The 19707-nt window shown below is 28.6% G+C and overlaps 1 protein-coding gene across 10 annotated transcripts in view; it reads right to left on the minus strand.

Annotated features, from left to right (window-relative positions):
* Positions 1-3899: 3899 nt before the first annotated feature.
* Positions 3900-19707, minus strand: part of LOC107457025 (protein peanut) — a 111456-nt gene continuing 95648 nt past the window's right edge. For 9 of the 10 annotated variants that reach the window (XM_087161624.1, XM_087161622.1, XM_071182648.2 and 6 more), the window contains one exon: positions 16682-18674. In XM_087161624.1, coding sequence (XP_087017750.1) covers positions 18626-18674 — 49 coding nt within the window. In that variant the 3' untranslated portion in view covers positions 16682-18625. Of the gene's footprint in view, positions 4065-16681; positions 18675-19707 lie in introns of those variants that run through there. The other variant, XM_087161625.1, reaches the window with a different exon arrangement.

Raw genomic sequence — 19707 nt, forward strand, 5'->3', positions numbered from 1 at the left:
CTAAAAAATTGTTTGATGAGGTCATAGACGTGCCGTCAAATAATTTTGACTTCGTGATTATTGGGAAAATAATAATACTAAATACTATCAACTCAAAACTCTTTATTTACATTGAAAAGAAAATACATTTTGCAATGCCTCAGTTATACGCGTAATTCAACTTAAAGTAACATCAGTGTGACTTCTGTTGTTGCAGATTAGATGACAAATAACTTATATTAGGTTGTAAGATGTTAATTTAAGCAGGACTGTTAATTTTTTTGCTAGTTATTTATTGTTAGCTTGTTTTTATGGTTATTAATTGTTTTTTTTAGCATTAATTGTTAATTTTTACTAATAATTGTTTATTATTTTGTGTATTTTTTGGGAATTTTAATTTGTTACATATGCTTCATAGTGTAATACCATTTGTGTAATAACAAATGTGATCGGTGGCGTGCCCGAAATATTGTGTCAGGTGCCATAAATGGCACGCGTGCCATTGGTTCGCCATCCGTGTCCTAGTATGTACAGTGCGCAAAATAAATAAAGAAAATTACCAGCAGCAGTAACTTTTGAACTAATGATCGGATTTTCATGTTCTAGAACTCAATCTTAAAGGTTCGAGAGGATGACTTCATATATGGTAATTAATAATCGCAAACGATATTTTAAGTTACGAAATCAGACACAAAAACGTGCTTTCTCTGAATAAACATGCTTGTTTTTCTGCGGATTCGGATTTCTAACTCCCAAAATATGGAGAATTACCCCAGTTAAATATGGTCCCCCTAGTTTGGTTAGGAAAGTTGTCAAAAATTTGGACCCTTCTGTGTCAATTTTATTTTTGCTTATTTCGCCATGTCTCGGAAACTTTTTAAGCGAATTGATTTTTTTTCTTTTTTTTTTTTTTTTTTTTTTTTTTTTTTTTTTTTTTTGCACAGAATTATAAAATTTGTTTGGCCAAACATAATTCCATACAAAAAATAATTTTTAGTAAATATTTATTATTTTATTTAATAATAGTTGAAAAAGGTTTGAATTGCAAGGTATAAATTTTTTTTTATAATTTTAAAAAACATAATTATGCCTGGTAAAATACAAAATTTGAGTAAAATCGGTTGAAAAGTTCCTGAGAAATTAAATTTCAAAAAAGTCAGATTTTTTAAAATTTGATTTCGCAGGAATAATTTGACCGATTTCGCTCTAATTTTGTATTTTGCCACGTAAAATTACATTCTTTAAAATGTTGCAAAAACTTATATACCTTACAATATAAATTTCTTCGACCATTATTAAATAAAATAATAACTATTCACTAAAAGTTATATTTTGCCAGAAATTATCTTTTGATGAACGAACTTTATAATTATGTGCAAAGATTTTTCAATTTGCTAAAAAAAGGGTCGTTTCAATGCCATTTTAGGTTTTAGAATTTAAAACCTGAAATCCACCACACTTGGAATTAAATAGTAAAATTTTATACTGAATAAGATTTTTCAATTTAATTTAATAATAAGATTTTTCGATTTAATATTTTTTCGAACAGCATAATTCGATAATTTCATAAATCTCCACTTTCTTCGTTTTAAAATTTAATGGTGTGTGTTACTAATGTAGTTTTTTTACTAACCATATTTTCGCGTTAATTATTTTTAAAAGAACAAACTCTTATCATTAACTTGAATGATGAGCATTTATAAAAATAATTTTCGCTGAATAAGCTGCCAATTTATTAAAAATACGTTTTAAAATAGCCTACGTGCTAAACACACTACAATAATAGTAAACATCCTGTTCAAGTTTTAGGTAAATCGGATAAAATTTTGAAAAAGTTACAAGGCTCCTAACTAGAAAATCAAACTAGGGATATTTAAAAGGTAAAAGCATTTTATTCTGAAATTAATTTCTGTATATTTTTCATGAATTTCAGAATGCTCCTGGTGACAAATGTCTCCCTGTCCCCCCCCCTCCAAAACGCCTCTAAATGAACCTACTTTTCTTTGCTAATTAAAAAAAGAAATGCATTTTAACTTCAATTAGTTACTAAAATAATAACACGTCATTTCGTTTTTGGCGGCAGATTTCGAAATCGCGCCAAGGCCGTACTAATGTATAAATTAAAATTTCATCAGAAAAGCAATGGGTGCATAGTATATTAACTATTGTGAATGAGTAATTTTTTTGAAGGTTTTAAATATGCACATATTTAAAACCTTTTTCCGCCAAAGGAACAAACGATCCTTTTATTTATTTCATTTCCTTTTTTAAACGCGTAAAAATTAAATAAAATAAACAAATTTTAAAAAGAAGTTGAATCTCTTAGCAATCAGCTAATTAAAAAATACCTATACATGTTTGAAAAATAGGCATTACTTAAAATGAGCATTTAAAAAATGGATATAGCCAAAACTGCATGTTTATGAAACTGACCATAGCAAGAAATGCACTTTTTAAAGTTAAACAGTGAACATAATTTTTTTAACATCAACGTTTGTTTTAAAAAAGGTCTGTTTCAAATTTGTAAAATTTCTTTTTGTATTTTAGATAATGTAAGCATTAATTTTTCCGTAGTAAATCTTTTAAATACAACAGTCAGAACATTAATTAGAAAATTCAAAATATTATGCTATGTCCATTTGTTTGTTCTATGTCTATTTTTTAAGCACACAATCCAAGCTATGCATATATCCTAAAACATACGTATTTAGCGAAATTAATTTTTTCAAACGCAGATCAAGCTATGTGTATTTACTTGAAAGCGCCTTTTAACCAAGAACATTCAAACAAGCATTTCAAACTATATATTTTTTTTTTCCTTAAAAATGTAACTTCAGCTGCTCCCAAAACAATACAATTTTGGTTACCAAATAGGTTTACCATAAGAATGAAAAAATAATCACGAATTAATGTTTGTTGATTAAAATAACTTACTGATTAACTATGTTATCCCATAAGCTTGTTTGAAAGACAGTTGAAACTATCATCTTTTAAAATAACTTATATTAAACATGCCATATTTTAAAATTAAATGAAATTATCTTGGTCCAAATTATGTCCAATGTTTGCAATAGTTATGCCATGCTGTGAAAATATAATTTTTACTTAACAAATAGCTTATTAAGTGCAAATACTTTTATTCACAAAAAAAGAAGAAAAAAAACATTTTATAATTGCATAAAAAGGCTTAAAAATGAAATTTCAAAGCTAATGACTTAAGGGAGATTGAAAGAAAATTATATTGCACTATTATTTAATAAGTACCATTAAGAAAATATCTTATTGTAAATTTACCTGATATAAAATAATTTTTAGAATATTGGATGAATTTTCAGAGTATTAATTTCCAAATTTCATAATTTTTATCTAGTGGATTTCAGAATTTTAAGGATCGCGTTACGATTTGTTCATTGTATCTTTTATTTTTAAAATGTCAGACAAATTAGCCATTCTGAAGCAATCTTCAAAATTTAAAGCTCGTAAAATATTTAAAAAAAAAAAAAAAAGAGCTTTCTTTCTGCAAGACTTACCTTTGAGTAAGGCTGAACTAGATTAGTAACTTAACTGTATTATTAAGTTCCGTCATATGCTAAATTAAATACATTGGTACTTTTAAAATTACTAATGGTAACGATCACTAACTTGTAATTGAAAATAATATAATAACCGCAAAATCATGAGCCTATTAATACATAAAAATTAAATTATTAGCAAATTAAACACATTAATAAATAGTATTTATAAAATAAAAAATAAAAAATTAAAAAAAAACTTTATTTTCGAACTTTAATGCTCTATACTAGCCGAAAAGTACTTACATTAGAGTTCGCAGCAAACTTGTAGTACATTGTGAATAACTCGGCTTTATAATAATAATTCAGGTTTTGGAACTAAAGTTGACACCAAAAAGAGACAATTAACTACTTAATAATTTTTTAATTTTATTTCTTTAACGATTCAAATATACAATTTGTACAGTAATTGAACTATTTAGTGCTGATACTTTGAGCGCTGTGTGTCAGCCTTCTATGTCAGTTTACATCAGCTGCTACTTCTTAAACCAGCTCCAATGCTTATCTTGATACCTGTCAATATAATAAAATTATTAAAACAAGAAAAAATTACCGGACAACGCTTACAGGAAGACACGGACAATCCTATATAATTTTTAAAATAGTGATTACATTTTCACGAACTAAGATACAAATGGGATACCTGCAAGTGACGTAGTGAGGGTATCTCGATTTTAATTGGTTGTTGAAACGTGGAATTTGTTTACGTTAGTAACTGTTCTTTCCATTCCATTTCGAGTAAGCCAATCCCGTCAAGTATCAATTCTTTTAAGCGATACATTCTAAATTCTTTCACAAAGAGTCTTTCATAAGGATTCCAATTCTTTCACTATAGATTTCTTACTTAACACAAAGACAGACACGAAGCCATGTAGAACATAAATAAACTAATTACGCATCAAAGTTGCCAGGTACACAAAACAAAAATATGTCCTGGTTACATGAAATATATAAACAAATAAAAGAGCTAAGTTAAGTAAAAGACGTAGAAGTAAAATATTTGCATTTCAACAAATTTGATGTGCGTATGGTGCTGCATTTAGTTAACTTCACGTTAATTAACATTCTAACGGATGTGAAGAAACTTTGCTCAATTTTAACACGCCATTTTGTTTATAAACTATCAGCTAGTGCTGACGTCATAGGTCACATGTGTCAGTATCCGTGGTCTTCTTCTTGAAGTGCAAATACCCAATTTAAGATCCAAAGGATACTTTTTTTTTTTTAAATGCTAATGCAGAGAACGTTTTGGTGTCTTATTTTGTTATTTAAAATGACATTAATAATAAATAATTACTTATTATAGATATATCCCTCAAAACATTAAGTACGTGAAAAGTTATACATGTTTTCTGTTATTTATGTATTTTTGATTTTTCTTTGTTTACTTTTGTGTACCTTAGAGAAGACATATAGGTTCCATTGGGCGTTTTTTACATCCCTTAATTCAGCAATCCATCTCGTGTCAGAGGTTCTCAATAAGATTCAGGTCTGGGCTCTGGACCGGCTAGTTCATTCGGTTACCCCCATTATCACAATACTCATTCATGCTGGACCTCGCAACATAGCAGTTAATGTTACTATCTTGGTTACGTGGATTTGACCCGTGAAACTAGCACAAAATGGGAAGCACTTCGTCATCCAAAATAGTCCAAAAGGTGTACAGTCCGCAAAAAAAAAAAGATATCACCCTGAATAACTTTTGTTCTAATGATCGGATTTTCACGATCTAAGTGTCAATCTTAATGGCTCCCGGGGGTGACCTCAAATATGCTAATTAATTAGTGCTAACTATTAATTAAGTTACGAAATCAGACACAAAAACGTACTTTCTCTGAATAAACATGTATTTTTTTTTACATATTTGGAATCCTGGCCCTTAAAATAGGGGGGGTAGACAAAATTTCGAAAAAAATGGGTTGTAAATTAGGTCGCAATAGGGATTTATATATCTGGCGATGGTTTAAAAATATGCCAAATTACCTCGCCATAAAAGGGGAAATAATTTATAACAACCATAAAGAAACTGAATGAATGACAAGATGGGAAAAGATAGTGCTTCTCGTTGCTAAGCAACCAAAAGAATTTTTCACGTTGCTTTCTGGGCTTTTTTTTTTTTAAATCTCTTTTAAAAAGGAAATTTAAATAAATTAATAAATTATTTTTGATTCTCCAAGATTATAGAATCTTTGAATTTTTATCTGACATTATTTATTTTTGTAAAGCTGTTTTAATGTAATTTGTATGACAGTTTTGAATTAAAACCAAATTTTCATAAGTTATCATAAATTTATGAAAAGTTGTAGGGTTAAATGCTTTTGCCCCGCACTTCGAGTTTCTTAGGAAAGGAAAAAAAAGTGATCAAGCAAAGGTGGACCTGAAAAAAGATAGCTATTCTGATGCATAATAGCAAAATTTTATAGAAATCACGGTATTTATTTTCGATAAAATTGTAAAACTTAATAAATGTTATAAGGCATTTTAAAAGCATTTTGATATATATATATATATATATATATATATATATATATATATATATATATATATATATATATATATATATATATATATATATATATATATATATATATATATATATATATATATATATATATATATATATATATATATATATATATATATATATATATATATATATATATATATATATATATATATATATATATATATATATATATATATATATATATATATATATATATATATATCATAATAAATAAAAACAAAAAAAAACACGAAGAAAATTACGAAAAATAATAAGTTTTATTTATTGCGCATAAGCTGCAAGTAAATAGAACTCATAAAATAAGTAAATAAGTTCAAAATGTAGAAAAAACTTGGGAAAAATTACGGAACGATAAAAAAGGGGGGAAGAAAAATAATAATAAAAAATAAAACAGCAAGAAACCGGAAAAAAAATTCTAAAAATATCCAGAAAATAAAAGATATAATCTTTTCATCAGCTTACACGATTATATCAGCAAAAAAATAGTACTTTCTATTATTGTATCAATATAGCCAAAGTAAAATATATCAATGCAATAGTTTGAGAAGCACTCAAAAGCGAAATCAGAAAATTAAGTATAAAGAAGAAACAGAATAAAACATGAAACGAAATTTATAAAGCGAGCTGCGAATTCAAATGAACTTATTACATGAACGTGAAATTTTTAAAGAATTATTTAAAATATTTTCGAAAAAGATTGCCACATTACAAAATATGAAACAAAAAGTGGAAATTGAGCTAAAAGCTTAAATAGAGGGGTTTTGTATTAAAGTGCGTTCTTACTGCAGTGTTTTGGTTATACCTATTTTATATAATCTGATTATAATGCTTTTTGAATTTATTATTATGTTTTTATCGGAGAAAATAGTAACTTCGTTAAATCATGAAAATTCTTGGAATTAGACATGAAAAGTTATGAATTTGAAAATCTAAAATGTAACAGATACCCTGTATTAAGGAAAATAAAATATTTCATTTGAAATCTATTTTTTTATTCAACATTATTTCATTTTATGCTTTACAGAATATTAAAACGGTGCGGAGATCAAGGAGGTATGTAAATAGGAAAATATATTAAAATCCATATCTTAAGTTCAGAACCTTTTTTCATGGCACTTGTTAACCAAAATGCTGTAATGATATTGTCAGCATTTCAATTAAAAGAACTAATTCGTTCTGTTTAAAACTATCTCTATCACACGACTTTTTTTTCCGAATGTCGCATACCTCCCTTAACTATATCCGTACTTCTTCAACTACGATTAAAATAAAACTTTATTTTAAGGAGCAAGTCAAGAATTTGTACTTCTTAATATTTGCAAATGATATTAAGTAAACTTAGTTTGCAGTAAAAAGAGTTGATGTTATTTACACACTCCTTTCGTTAGTTCTTTAAAAAACATGATTAAACGAAAATTAGGTTTATAATACCCTTAATTAAACAAGAGTAACAATTGTTACAGTTTTTACAATAATTTTTCAACTCTGACACTCTTTTCATGAGATAACTTCTTTTGCCAACGATTTTGTCCCTTTTTTTTTTTGTTAGTTGAAACCAGCTTACGCATTCTTGTAATTTTTACATTTTATCTTTGAAATTTCAATCTCGAAAGACATGCATGAAGTGACGCCTAGTCCAAAGAATCTAAGTTAAATAGTTGTAAGGCCGATTATTACGAAAACAATTAACTACTCAGGTTCAATGAAACAATTACAGTAAAACTTGGGTAAGTTGACCACTTCATGTGCATTGTTTTAGTGGCCAACGTAGACAAGTGGTCAACTTATAGAAGGGGTGGGACATTGTTTACTTTTTCGTTTCCTACATGTTGCTATACATTAAAATTTTTTTTTTTTACTTGACTTGAAAATTTGATTTAGCAAATGGCCAAATGAATATCTCAAGAAATGTGTTTAAACCTAAACGAACTTCAATTTGTTACACAGAAATAATTTTAATATTTAACTAACTTTTAAAAAAAAATTATTTTGTTAGTTATGCATGTGAAGTGTTTAATAAAAATAATTTCTTAAAATATCAGAACACGAAAACATTGAAAACTTTAACAAAACAAAATTATTTTAACACTTTAAAATTTATTCTGTTATTACTACGCATACAAGCCTATTTGCTCACTATTGCAACTGGAAGAGCAACTTTTCAACTAACACACCTGTTTTCAATGAATGAATGAAAGAAATGGTCAAAAGCTGACTCCCTACAGTTTCCCCAGATGGTCAACTCACAAAAAGGTTTAGATTAGCTTTTTACACTATTTCACCAAACAAGTGAAATATTAACATACATTGCGAAATGACAGAAAATTTTCTGAATTTTTTTTTTCTGGTCAATTTATGAGGGTTTTAGAATAGAATTTCAGAATACTCCTAGACAAAATTAACTTATTTCAGTGGTCAACATACAAGATAGACAGGTGGTCAAGTTACAAAGGTTTTGCTTCTTTATTATGTAGGAAAATTTCCGTTCTTGACAATTGAGGTCAACTTATTCAGGTGTAAAACTTACAAGTGTGGTCATCTTGGCAGGTTTCACTGTATAAATAAATCATTAATATTCTTGTTTTTTTATTACGAAATATTAGGAGAAATTTGTATACATAATTTCTTCAAAACGTGTGTTAAAACTATGATTATAAGTTATTTAAGAAGAAAAAAGTCAAATGGAGTAAAAGAACAATTTTTGAGATGATGATTCTAAAAATAGCACATTTTTCAAATCTTTTTGCAATTTTTTATTTTAGTAGTTGTTTAACAAAACAAGGCATATCGAACATTTTCCTGATATAGCAATATTTTTTTGAACTGTGCAAAAGTTAAGAAATTATACAAACAACTTTTAAAGAAAATATTTTCAACTTTTTAAGACAAAAGGGTAACTTAAAAGGGTTAGCGCACAAGATTAACTTTGAATGTTGAATTAAAATTGCATGCCCATAGTTTTTTGTTCATTTAAAAAACAAAACAATCTGTTAAATTTTTCCCCTGTGCGCACATACGCATTTACTTTTCATTACTCGAATAAATAAGAAGTAATAAAAAAAATAAAATTAATAATTTATCTTCATTTTTCGTAAACAATAGTATTTTTAGTAAATAGTCAGCTGTTCTGCTTCGAATGATATTGAGTGTGATCAGTAGAATGTTTTTAATTTCTTAACAAGATTTAATTCTCAGATAGCTGGCAATAATTTTAAGTTTTCTTTCAATAAGAACTTAGCAATAATTTAAAAAGTAATTTTATTTTAAAGAAAAACATAAATTAAAGTACTTAAACAATTGATTAGTATATTATTGGAAAAAAATATACATAATAGAATTTTAAAAAAAAATTGCATTAAAATTCAATAAAAAAGTTAGAAAAATAATTCTGCGAAACACGCATAGACAGGTAATTTACAAATTTATTTTAAGATTAAGGCGATATATAAGATGTAAAGAAGTTTTAAAAAACTCTACTCTAAACTCAGCTGCACGACAGCCCATGGAGGGCCAAGGCCTACTATGCCCATCTCAGTTTTCTGGACCTAGGGCTCTGGGGTGCAGGAGCAGATGTTCCGGTCAGGTGGTCAGCCGAACGCGGAACCCCCTGTGTTTAGTTCCCAATCATGCTTGGTACTTATTTATCGACCCACTGAAGGGATGAAAGGCTGAGTCAGCCTTGCCCGGCCCGAGGAACGACAGGACGAAGCGCTACCGCTCAGCCACCGGGGGAAGTTTTAAGATGATTAAAAATGTTGACTACGCATTCGTATTAATAATTATAAAATATATATTCCAGAAATTGATAAATATATTATTCCAAATCTATGCATACGTGTGTATATTATTGAAATTGTATCAGTTATTGAAAAAGAAAATCAAAAATTAAAAAATAATCACATTAAGAAAGCACAATCTGGTGCATAATCATATTCTATCAGAAGCACGCCTTTATAAAACTAGACATTCGTTGAATAAAGTGTTTTTTATTCAAAATGTTTTATTCGTAATTTCTTTACTAAATTACAAATACATTATTAAATGACTAAAAAGAAACATCATATTTTATAGTTTGAAAGAAATAAAAATAAAAAGATTAGCAAACGATTATTAGCGAAAAAAATATGAATGAAATTTTACACTACGCGCGCGAAGTCAAGTTCCTCGCAAGTTTATCACATTTTAATATTAATCGCCCCATTTAATCATTTTTTTATTGTCGCCAAATTATTTTTTTAAAAATAATTAATTTTAATTTTTTTCAGCTTCTAATAAATAAAAACAGTTGAAACTTTAGATTTTTCTATTGAAAAATATGTAGATTATTATGGTATAAAAAAATTCATACCTTATAATTCAAAATTTTTTCATCCTCAATTTAATTAAATAATAAAAAATAATTAATAATTATTAAAAATTATTTTTTTCATGAAATTATCTTTGGGTAAATGAGTTTTATGAGTGTGTGCAATTTTTTTTTGAATTGCTTCATTAGTTTTGAAAATATGACTGAAAACGCAAAAAGCGAAATTAACATTAAGGGGTACGAACTTTGGATCGCTCTCCTGACCAAACTATGGGGACCACATTTCCCAGATTGCGGCTACCCCCTATATTTTGAAGGTTAGGAATCCAAATATGTGAAAAAAATACATGTTTATTCAGAGAAAGTACGTTTTTGTGTCAGATTTCGTAACTTAATTAATAGTTAGCACTAATTAATTAGCATATTTGAGGTCACCCCCGGGAACCATTAAGATTGACACTTAGATCGTGAAAATCCGATCATTAGAACAAAAGTTATTCAGGGTGATATCTTTTTTTTTTTTGCTGACTGTACCATAATAATTTCATAACCATAATAATTTCGTGTAGCATAATAATCATAATTTATTCTTCGCCGATAAGTATGAGGCAGGCGCTGTATTATAATTCAAGTGTCGAAAAAAAAGTATTTACAGTAAAAATTACAAAAACGCACTTATTTATGCACACGACATTACCTCTGGGTAAATGAATCTTAAAATTGGTTGCTTAAAAGCTTTTTGCTCACGCGATTAGGCACTTTCAACTCGAGAAGTGAAATGATTATGCCTAACCATGTGACTTAAAGATTTATTTGGATTGCAAGTGACGTCACGCGCGAGTGTAGAACCTGATTGTCTTCGGTACCACGATTTACCTACGATGACATCACTAGCGAATATCCGATTAGTTCCAGGGACATGACGTAAAACACAAAAAGTGAAAACATTGAAGACCCAATTTTTATAGTTAAACTATTGATATCATACTTTCTACATAACATATATTTAAATGATCTTAATTCCTTCTAAAATTTTTAGAAAATTAAAAATTAAGCTTTAATTTGTAAAAATTTTTATGTCATTCATTTTCTTAATATATGAGTTGCTCCCTGGAATCACCGACATTACTATATTTATTTTTAAAATTCTAACCAAAAATGAAGTAAATAATTATAAACATTAGAAGTTTCAAATTAATACTTAATCTAGGGGGGGAAAACTATTTCAAATTCCGAAACACGATTGAGGAAAGCGGGGTTGATGGCATCACAACCAGCTCGATGTTATGGAAAATCAATTAAGATGAAAAAATGCCTATAACCTATTCTCAGTTACCAATGGCGATGTCTAATCTCATCTTCCTTGTTAATGATTCGTCAAGTTTTGTCCTTCTCACTTTAATATTATGTTGCGATTCTATACTATCACTTTTTCTACTTCCATTTGGACCAGAATTCTAAAAATATATAAGTTCAGAGCAGGTAAAATATAGGGCAGTGATTGCAAAGTACAGGTCACTTTGTTGTTAAATCCGGTACATTGCTTTTTTGATGTTAAAAATAGTTGGGTTTTTTCTGAGATTGTAGAAGAATTTTTACAGACTATTACGTCTTTATTTAGTGACATAGACATGGAGTTACAACCACGAAGTTTGGACTTGAAAAATATCGCAAAGCTCAATAAAATTCTGTGAAACTAAACTTTTTTAAAAACTTCTATTCCTTTTAATAGAGGTGAAATGGTGCATTGTATGTATGATTACAAGTGGCACTTCAATTAGTTCTGTTATTACAGGAATCCATTGTTCCCGATAAATTTTTATTAACTCAACTCTCATTTTCTTTTTCTGAATCTTGGATCATTGCTTAACCATAATTTTACTGATCGAGAGCACTAGGTAAAAATGCAGTCTACATAAAAAATTTATCAATTATATATACAGTCGGACCCCGATTTAACGAATTCATCGGGACCGGAAATTTTATTCCTTAAATCGGGGTCATTCGTAAAATCGGGGTTCAAAAAAATTGTTTTTTGTACATATGTATTATTAAAAATTACTAGTTATAAACGACTATCTAAGATAAGAAAGGAATTTCCTGTTTGACTCATAGTCCACGTGACAAACCCCCGGAAAATGACCTTGCAAGTGTAATGTCTTATTTACTCTGCCCACCTACTCACGACGAATTTGTTTTTCCCTGTTGCCGGCTTTTCTTTTGTTTGAGACGAATATGCACTTTTTCTATTTTATTCCTCCCAGGAAAGTTTTTTTTCCCTTTAGAATCTGCCAATTACAAAAAAATGCAATATTTTTCTGATCAAAATTAATGAAAAATATTTTTTCCTGATGCTGAAATAATTCGTTAATTCGGGGTTAATTATTCTTTAATTAGGGGTTTTTGACTCTGTTTTTGCTGGGATGGAAAAAAAATTCGTTAAATCGCGAAATTCGTTAAATAGGGGTTCGTTAAATCGGGGTCCGACTGTAATTTTTTTTTCCAATTATATATATTAGTACTACAGTTAAATGGTTTCATCTGTACATGTACATGTCATCTGTTATATGTAGGCAATCCATGCCTTACCAGTGGCGGATCCAGCGGGGCCACCGCATGGCCACCCCCAAATCATGACCACCCTCAACCATGACCACCATGATCATGACCACCCCCAAATTGAAAAAAAATATAAAAATAATAATTTTTTTAATAGTTCACAAAAGAAATAAAATATTTTAAAAATTATTAATCGTTCTTGATTTTAAAACTCAAAATCAAGAACGATTAAATGGACTCGCATTAATAAACTTTCATCGAGAAATTGATTTGGATGTTGAAAAAATCATTGAGAGATTTACCAAAGTTTCTAAAAAACGCATTACATTTATCATTTAAAGATTTTGAATAATTGAATTATTTATGTATTGTTCATTATAAAAAAAAATAAATGAGAAGACTAGCATTAAAAAACCAGTTTCTTTTCTTTTTTTCAAAAAAAAATATTTAAAAAATTTTTTTATAAAAAAATTTATTGTGTGGGGGAACTGAGTATATGACCCCTCCCCCCAGGAAAAATTTCTGCATACGCCCCTGTGCCTTACAAAATGACTCGAAAGCTATGGTGTATGGATGGTAGACTGAATGTAAACAATAAAAAGCTTCCTAATACCAGAAGAAATTTGGCAAACTTCCGATGTATCCCTCCGCTTATGTTATCCTTACTAGGCGATGTGTGAACAGGCTTTATATTCTAAGAAGTTTTATTATTTGTGTTTAAAATTATGAGCAGTTTTACCATTCCTAAGAGTTTTCAGCAATTAATAAATTCTAACTGGCTGAGAGCCTAAAACAAATTTAATAAAATTAATATCAAAGCGCAAATAAAGTGTAAAGCTTGCCATGTTTTGAGAGGTTTATTCCTTATTTGAGTAAAATGGCGCCGTTAGTTATATTTTGGGTAGCATCATAGCATTCCGAATTCATTCGTTTTTCGTTTCGTTGAAAGTTAAAATTCAAAGAAAGCGTTATATTGAAAACACTACAATCACAATATTATTGCATGGCAGGGCCGGATTATCCATTAGGCCATGGCCTGGGGCCCCCATAAAATGGATTTTTTGAAAATAAATTTTAAAAAATTTAAGAAAAACAATGATTTTTCAAATGTTATTATTTAGTTCTAATTTAATCAAACAAAGTAAAATTTAATTTATTATTATTTATTTTAATTTTAAATATGCTTTCTTAAATGAAAAGATATATAAATACTTTTATATTTGAATAAATAAAAAATATACGAGAGAAAAAAATTTAATCTAAGGGCCCCAAAAATTTGAATGGCCTTGGACCTCACGTGCGGTTAATCCGGCCCTGTTGGATGGCACAATATTATTTAAAGCTTAGGCATAAAAATCAGTTGGAAGTCATGCGGTAAATTTTGACCTGCAGCGCCATTTGCGCTTAGTTTTACAAGCTCAATCGTTCATTAATAACTGTTTTACTAACTCACCATACTTTTATATTATCTTGCTTTTCATTTTACATAAATGTCCACAAAATTATTTTTTTTTATTATAACTTTTGAATCACAATTTCTTCAAAGTATCAACACGATTGATATATTTTATGTGCCATACACAATTTTTTTTCGGTTAAAAAATGATGTTGAACAAATTTATACTGACACCTAAGTTCAAACTACTCAACCTTTATCGAGAGCAATAAGTGTTATAGCCATCTTTAATATATCCTTTTATTCAAAACATAATGATGCCAAAATAGAAACTTTATTTGTAAAATATATATGCAGGAAAGAAACAAAAATGTCATTAAAATCTGACGAATCATTATTAAAATAAACTATAAGTAAAAGAGGGTTACAAGCGTCAAATTGAAGTTTAAAAAAGTGGAAGCTTTTAGTTTCCTTTTTTCCAAAGGTACACATTTTAGTTTAATTTCTTACGAAACCCAGGTGATCCTTAAACACATTGAAGGACAATGACACCGTACTATAACGTCATCGACAGTTATTCATGACCTTATTTCCTAATGTCCTTCAAAATCCTGCATTTGTTTAATTGAATAAATAAAATTTTAACATAAATTTTTTTAATTGTCTAATGAAAATTGTACCTTCTTTATAATGTTAAATCGAAACTCATTTAATTAAAAAAATATTAAATTATACTTCTTAACATGACTTCTACGCGTTTTGAAAACAAACTTTTTATTTTACTACAAAATATTTCCCCACAATAGTTTTTGTCACTTTTTCATAAAAATAAAAATTAATTTAAAATATACATTTAGTAATAGAGAATTTGATTGGTACATTTTAAAAAATAAAAAAAAGGACGCTCAAACCACATTCAGTAGGAATGTTCTTCCAGTTAGTAATCGTGAATTGTATTTTATTACACTTGATTTTCAACTTCTTTATAGTAGTTTAATTTTCTGAAAGAAACATTTAAATATTAATAAAAGAATTATTATTAAATATAAAACGCCACGTGAAAATTAAGAATTGAATTAAACGAAAGAAATTTACAACAGGCGAGGCGCAATATTAAATTAAAAAGCTGTTGTCACAAGATTTCAATATCATCCCAAGTCATGAAAATAAGAAAACTATCAGAAATGTATCCTTTCTTTTAACTCTTCGTTTGAATACCTTGACTTATGGCACTCAAATACCATTTATTAAATGTGGGCATAAGGTCAAACGTTATAGGGGTGGTTCATTTATAGAAATACTGAGATCCAATCAGCACGCTCAATATCTCTTTACAAATCTGCAGATCTATCTGCAGATGTAAAGGTAGATTACATGCATCCTGAGCAACTCATTTTTGTGAATTTGAGTACAGCAGTCTTAAACGTTTCCAGTTATTAAACGTAAATGCAAATTCTGGGGGAAATATGATTCCTTAATTTTATTTCATAACCGTCATTTAACAGCCGACCAAATTTTTGAATTTACGAATATTGAACTCCGTAGGCTTGAAGACAAGGGAACTTCTGGATCAATTCTTAGGAGAAATTTACCTTCGTGGAGGACTTTTTGATGGAACTATCCCGCATTTGCGTTACATGGAGAAGAAGACCACGAGAGCCTCCCACGGTTAGACTGACGGCAAGGGGACTCTAACCCATGATCCGTCTACCAGAGGATATTTTACGTCAAGATTGTGGTCGGTGCAAGCCGGATGCGGAATTCGTACCGATCAGCTATCGCTGGAAGGCGAACGCCTATCCCCTTTCGCCGCTCTGGTTCTTTTATTTGCCACACATCTGCCAGCTTTAAATATTCTGTCATTATTGGCAAGCTAACAAGGGGAAATTTCGATTCTTGATGTAAGTTATTAAAAGACAACTAGCCATTGAGCTTGGTTCTTTTCCTAAAGATATTAATCGAATTGTAAATAGTGCCCGATTCATCATAAGGCTTGAGAGGCTCAAGCCCCCATTTCCATAGGCCTCTAAATGTTAAATATATTCTATTTGCGTTTTTCCTTAAGAATTGTCTATTAGAAATATAACTTAACAAAAATTGAAATAAGTTTAAGCTAAAATTTACCAAGATATCGCAATTTACTTATGTTATAAATAATTGAAAAATACTTCATAATTAAACTGCATGTAAATTTGGTTTAAAGTAACAATTCCCCCCCTTTTCGAGATCAGGCCCTGATTGTAAATATGTTAGAGATTTGCTTCTTCTATAAAGTTTCTAAAAGTAAATTCAACTGGTTTTGGAAACCATAAAATAAAATAAATAAAATGAAAAATGAATCATTCTACAAAACATGAAAAAAATTTTATTTGCTGACAGTCACGGTTAAGTCGAATTAATTTCAGTCTTTTGCATATGAGAACAAGGTACAAAAGTTCTTCATATAAATAGATACAAATTTGCAATCAGTACTCAATCAATTCATTAGCAATTTTAAATGGTAAAAAGAAAACGATGTACGTAAAACAGGGGGGAAACATAAATAAATAACACTAATAACTTTCAAATAGGAGGAAGTAAAAGAAATAACAGTTAAAATGCCTACAATATATTAAAAATGAATCAATCCTATCTTACATAGATGAGATACAGGAAATGCATTGTTGAGAAACTTTCAATTTTAAATGTGTACCTTTCTTTAAAAGTAGTAATTGCATAAGAGATTAAAGATTCAATACTGTTCCTATACAACTATTAATGAGAGAATCACTTATAAAATGGAATCAATTCTATAAAAAAAAATGCATATTTGTTTCACAAGTAGATATGTTACTGATAAAGCAAGAATAAAAAGATAAAACTAGGTTTAAAGAAATAAAAGTTAAGAATTGCCTTTTAATCCTATCTTGTTAAAGTTCAAAGAAAATTTCAAATGCTACCGCCTTTAACCAGTTAAAACTTACAAGACAGTGAGTCACAAACACTCAGAAAAAAAATCCGACTTTTCAGACTGATTTTAAAGAATTTTCTCGATTTTTGTAACCATATCATACATTGTTAATTAGTAACCATTGTGATTTTGTAACTGTGACAAAATTCTCATATTAAATTTTAAGCTTCATTCGTATGGAAAAAATATATTTCAAAATTGTTATATTTGATTTTCAAGTTGAAAACAAGGAATTTTATTTACTTATTATTATTATTTGAAAAAATATCGACTTTTATATACTTTATATTCAAACTAACTGATTTTCCATAACAAGGGTATTTAAATTAAATCTCCTGACATTTTCCAAATTTTTAGAATGATAAAATTCCCAAACTTTTCCTTGAACTATGGCCACCCTATAGGTCTAATCAATCATAGTCAGTTTAAACCCCAAGTTGTATGTTACATATGATAAAGCAATCATTAACTATTACATAAACAACCCTTGCCTGTGAGTTTCAAATGATATTAGAATTCACTACAGATTTTTAAGGGCTATTATTCAAATAATAACACATATTAAAGATATCGGCTTTGAACTTTAACTGACTGGGAACGGTTACACTTAGTTTTAGCCAGTGAAAGGGCCTTAACCAAGTCTAACCAAACCTAGTCAGTTAAAGCCTAAGTAATATATTATGATAAAGCAATAAATTATTAATTGATAGATTAAAGACCCTCTGAGTTGATTGTGATATCAGGATTCGTTACATTGATGTTTAAAGGCTATTGTTCAGATAATAACAAAGATTGTAGACATTGGGGTATGAGCTTTAACCGACTAGGATCGGTTAAGACTTGGTTTTAGTCAATTAAAGGGTGGAATACTTATACCAACTAAGATTGATAGCAATTAACTTCATTTGGTTAAACCTAAATTTATTATTCATTCTTGCTTTGTCTATAACAAACACAAATGCCAGCTTTTTTAAAGCAAAATAATCCTTTTCATTTTTACATGCACAGCAATTACTTTCTCCAAATAAAAATGTTATTTATAAATGAGAATTTCAATATATACAGATGGATAAAAATGCAATTAATGCTCTGCAAAATAAAAATGTACAAGCGTTTCAAATCCACTGTTATGTAATTGGCGAAAAAAAACGGTGTGAGCAAGTCTTTTTTTTTGTGTCCTGGGCCTGCGTTTACCGTCCAACAGCGACACAAACACAAGAAGGGTTCGACACATGAAGAAGACATCACACAAAAGCGAACAATGGTAAACAGAGGCACAGTCAACCTTTTTAACATTTTTGTTTTCTAACTCCATCTCTTTCTCTCGTGTTCTCTCTTAGAAGAGGCCCTTCTTTTTTTCTTTCTTCTTCTCTTTGCCGTCCAGCCTGAAAAAAACATAGCAAATGCTGTTTTAAGGTGCAGGAGGTAAAAAGCGTCTAAATGCATTTATGGCATGCTGAATGATCATCTATAAGCAAGCTTATATAATTCATGCAGGGCAACAACAACAAAAAAACTAGTGATTGATATTTTCAAAATGTCAAGTACAATTTAGAATCCTTACTTTACCAAGATTCTTTGATAAGAGTAATACAGTACAGAACCCGCTATCCGGAAACCGGAAAACCAAAAAACCGGAACGAAATTCGATAAATTTTCCCGCCATTTTTAAAAATAAAAATTTTTTTTTTCCCCATAAGATTTTAGGTTTTTCTTTCTTTTTTGAAAGATGTTTACCTTACCATCATTTTGAAAATAATCATTAGTGTATTACTTCATCATTTTTTCTTCTTTTTAAGATAAATTCCATTATTTATTTTTTTTTTTTTTTTTTAGTTGGGTTTAACTATAAAAAAAACGGCTTTTTGTAGCGATTCAGAAAACCGGAAAAATCAGTTATCCGGAATATCGATGGTCCGGATCGTTCCGGATAATCGGTTCCCTTCTGTACAAATTTACTCACAAAACATAAAATATTGATTCATAAATTAAAAATTAACTCAATGGAATTAATATAAAAAATAACTGTCTACAATTAGCTAAAATTTTAATTTAATACTTTTTAATTGCAAAATTGCTTGAGGTTACTAAAATATTGCTCACAGAATAAAAACCTCAACAGAATTATGTATTAGTATTTTTAAAATCTTATTTCAATACCACCAAAACCTACTTCAGAAATTAAAAATCGAAAAAAATAATCAAATTTAATATGAAACAATACAGAAACTTCAAAAATAATTTTGAATCTCTAAGTAATATTTTTAATGTTAAATTAAAAATATATAATTGTTATGTTAAATAAAAATCACTAGTTTTATGTTCTAATAAGAAGTTGATAAATTACATTCTATTCAAAGGAAAATCGATAATACAAATATATAAATGAAATTTTAGGCATTTATAACTAGAATTAGA

Source organism: Parasteatoda tepidariorum, chromosome 4 (genome assembly GCF_982258835.1).
Source record: "Parasteatoda tepidariorum strain Cologne lab strain chromosome 4, Ptep-v5.0, whole genome shotgun sequence".
In the NCBI taxonomy this organism is placed as follows: domain Eukaryota; kingdom Metazoa; phylum Arthropoda; class Arachnida; order Araneae; family Theridiidae; genus Parasteatoda; species Parasteatoda tepidariorum.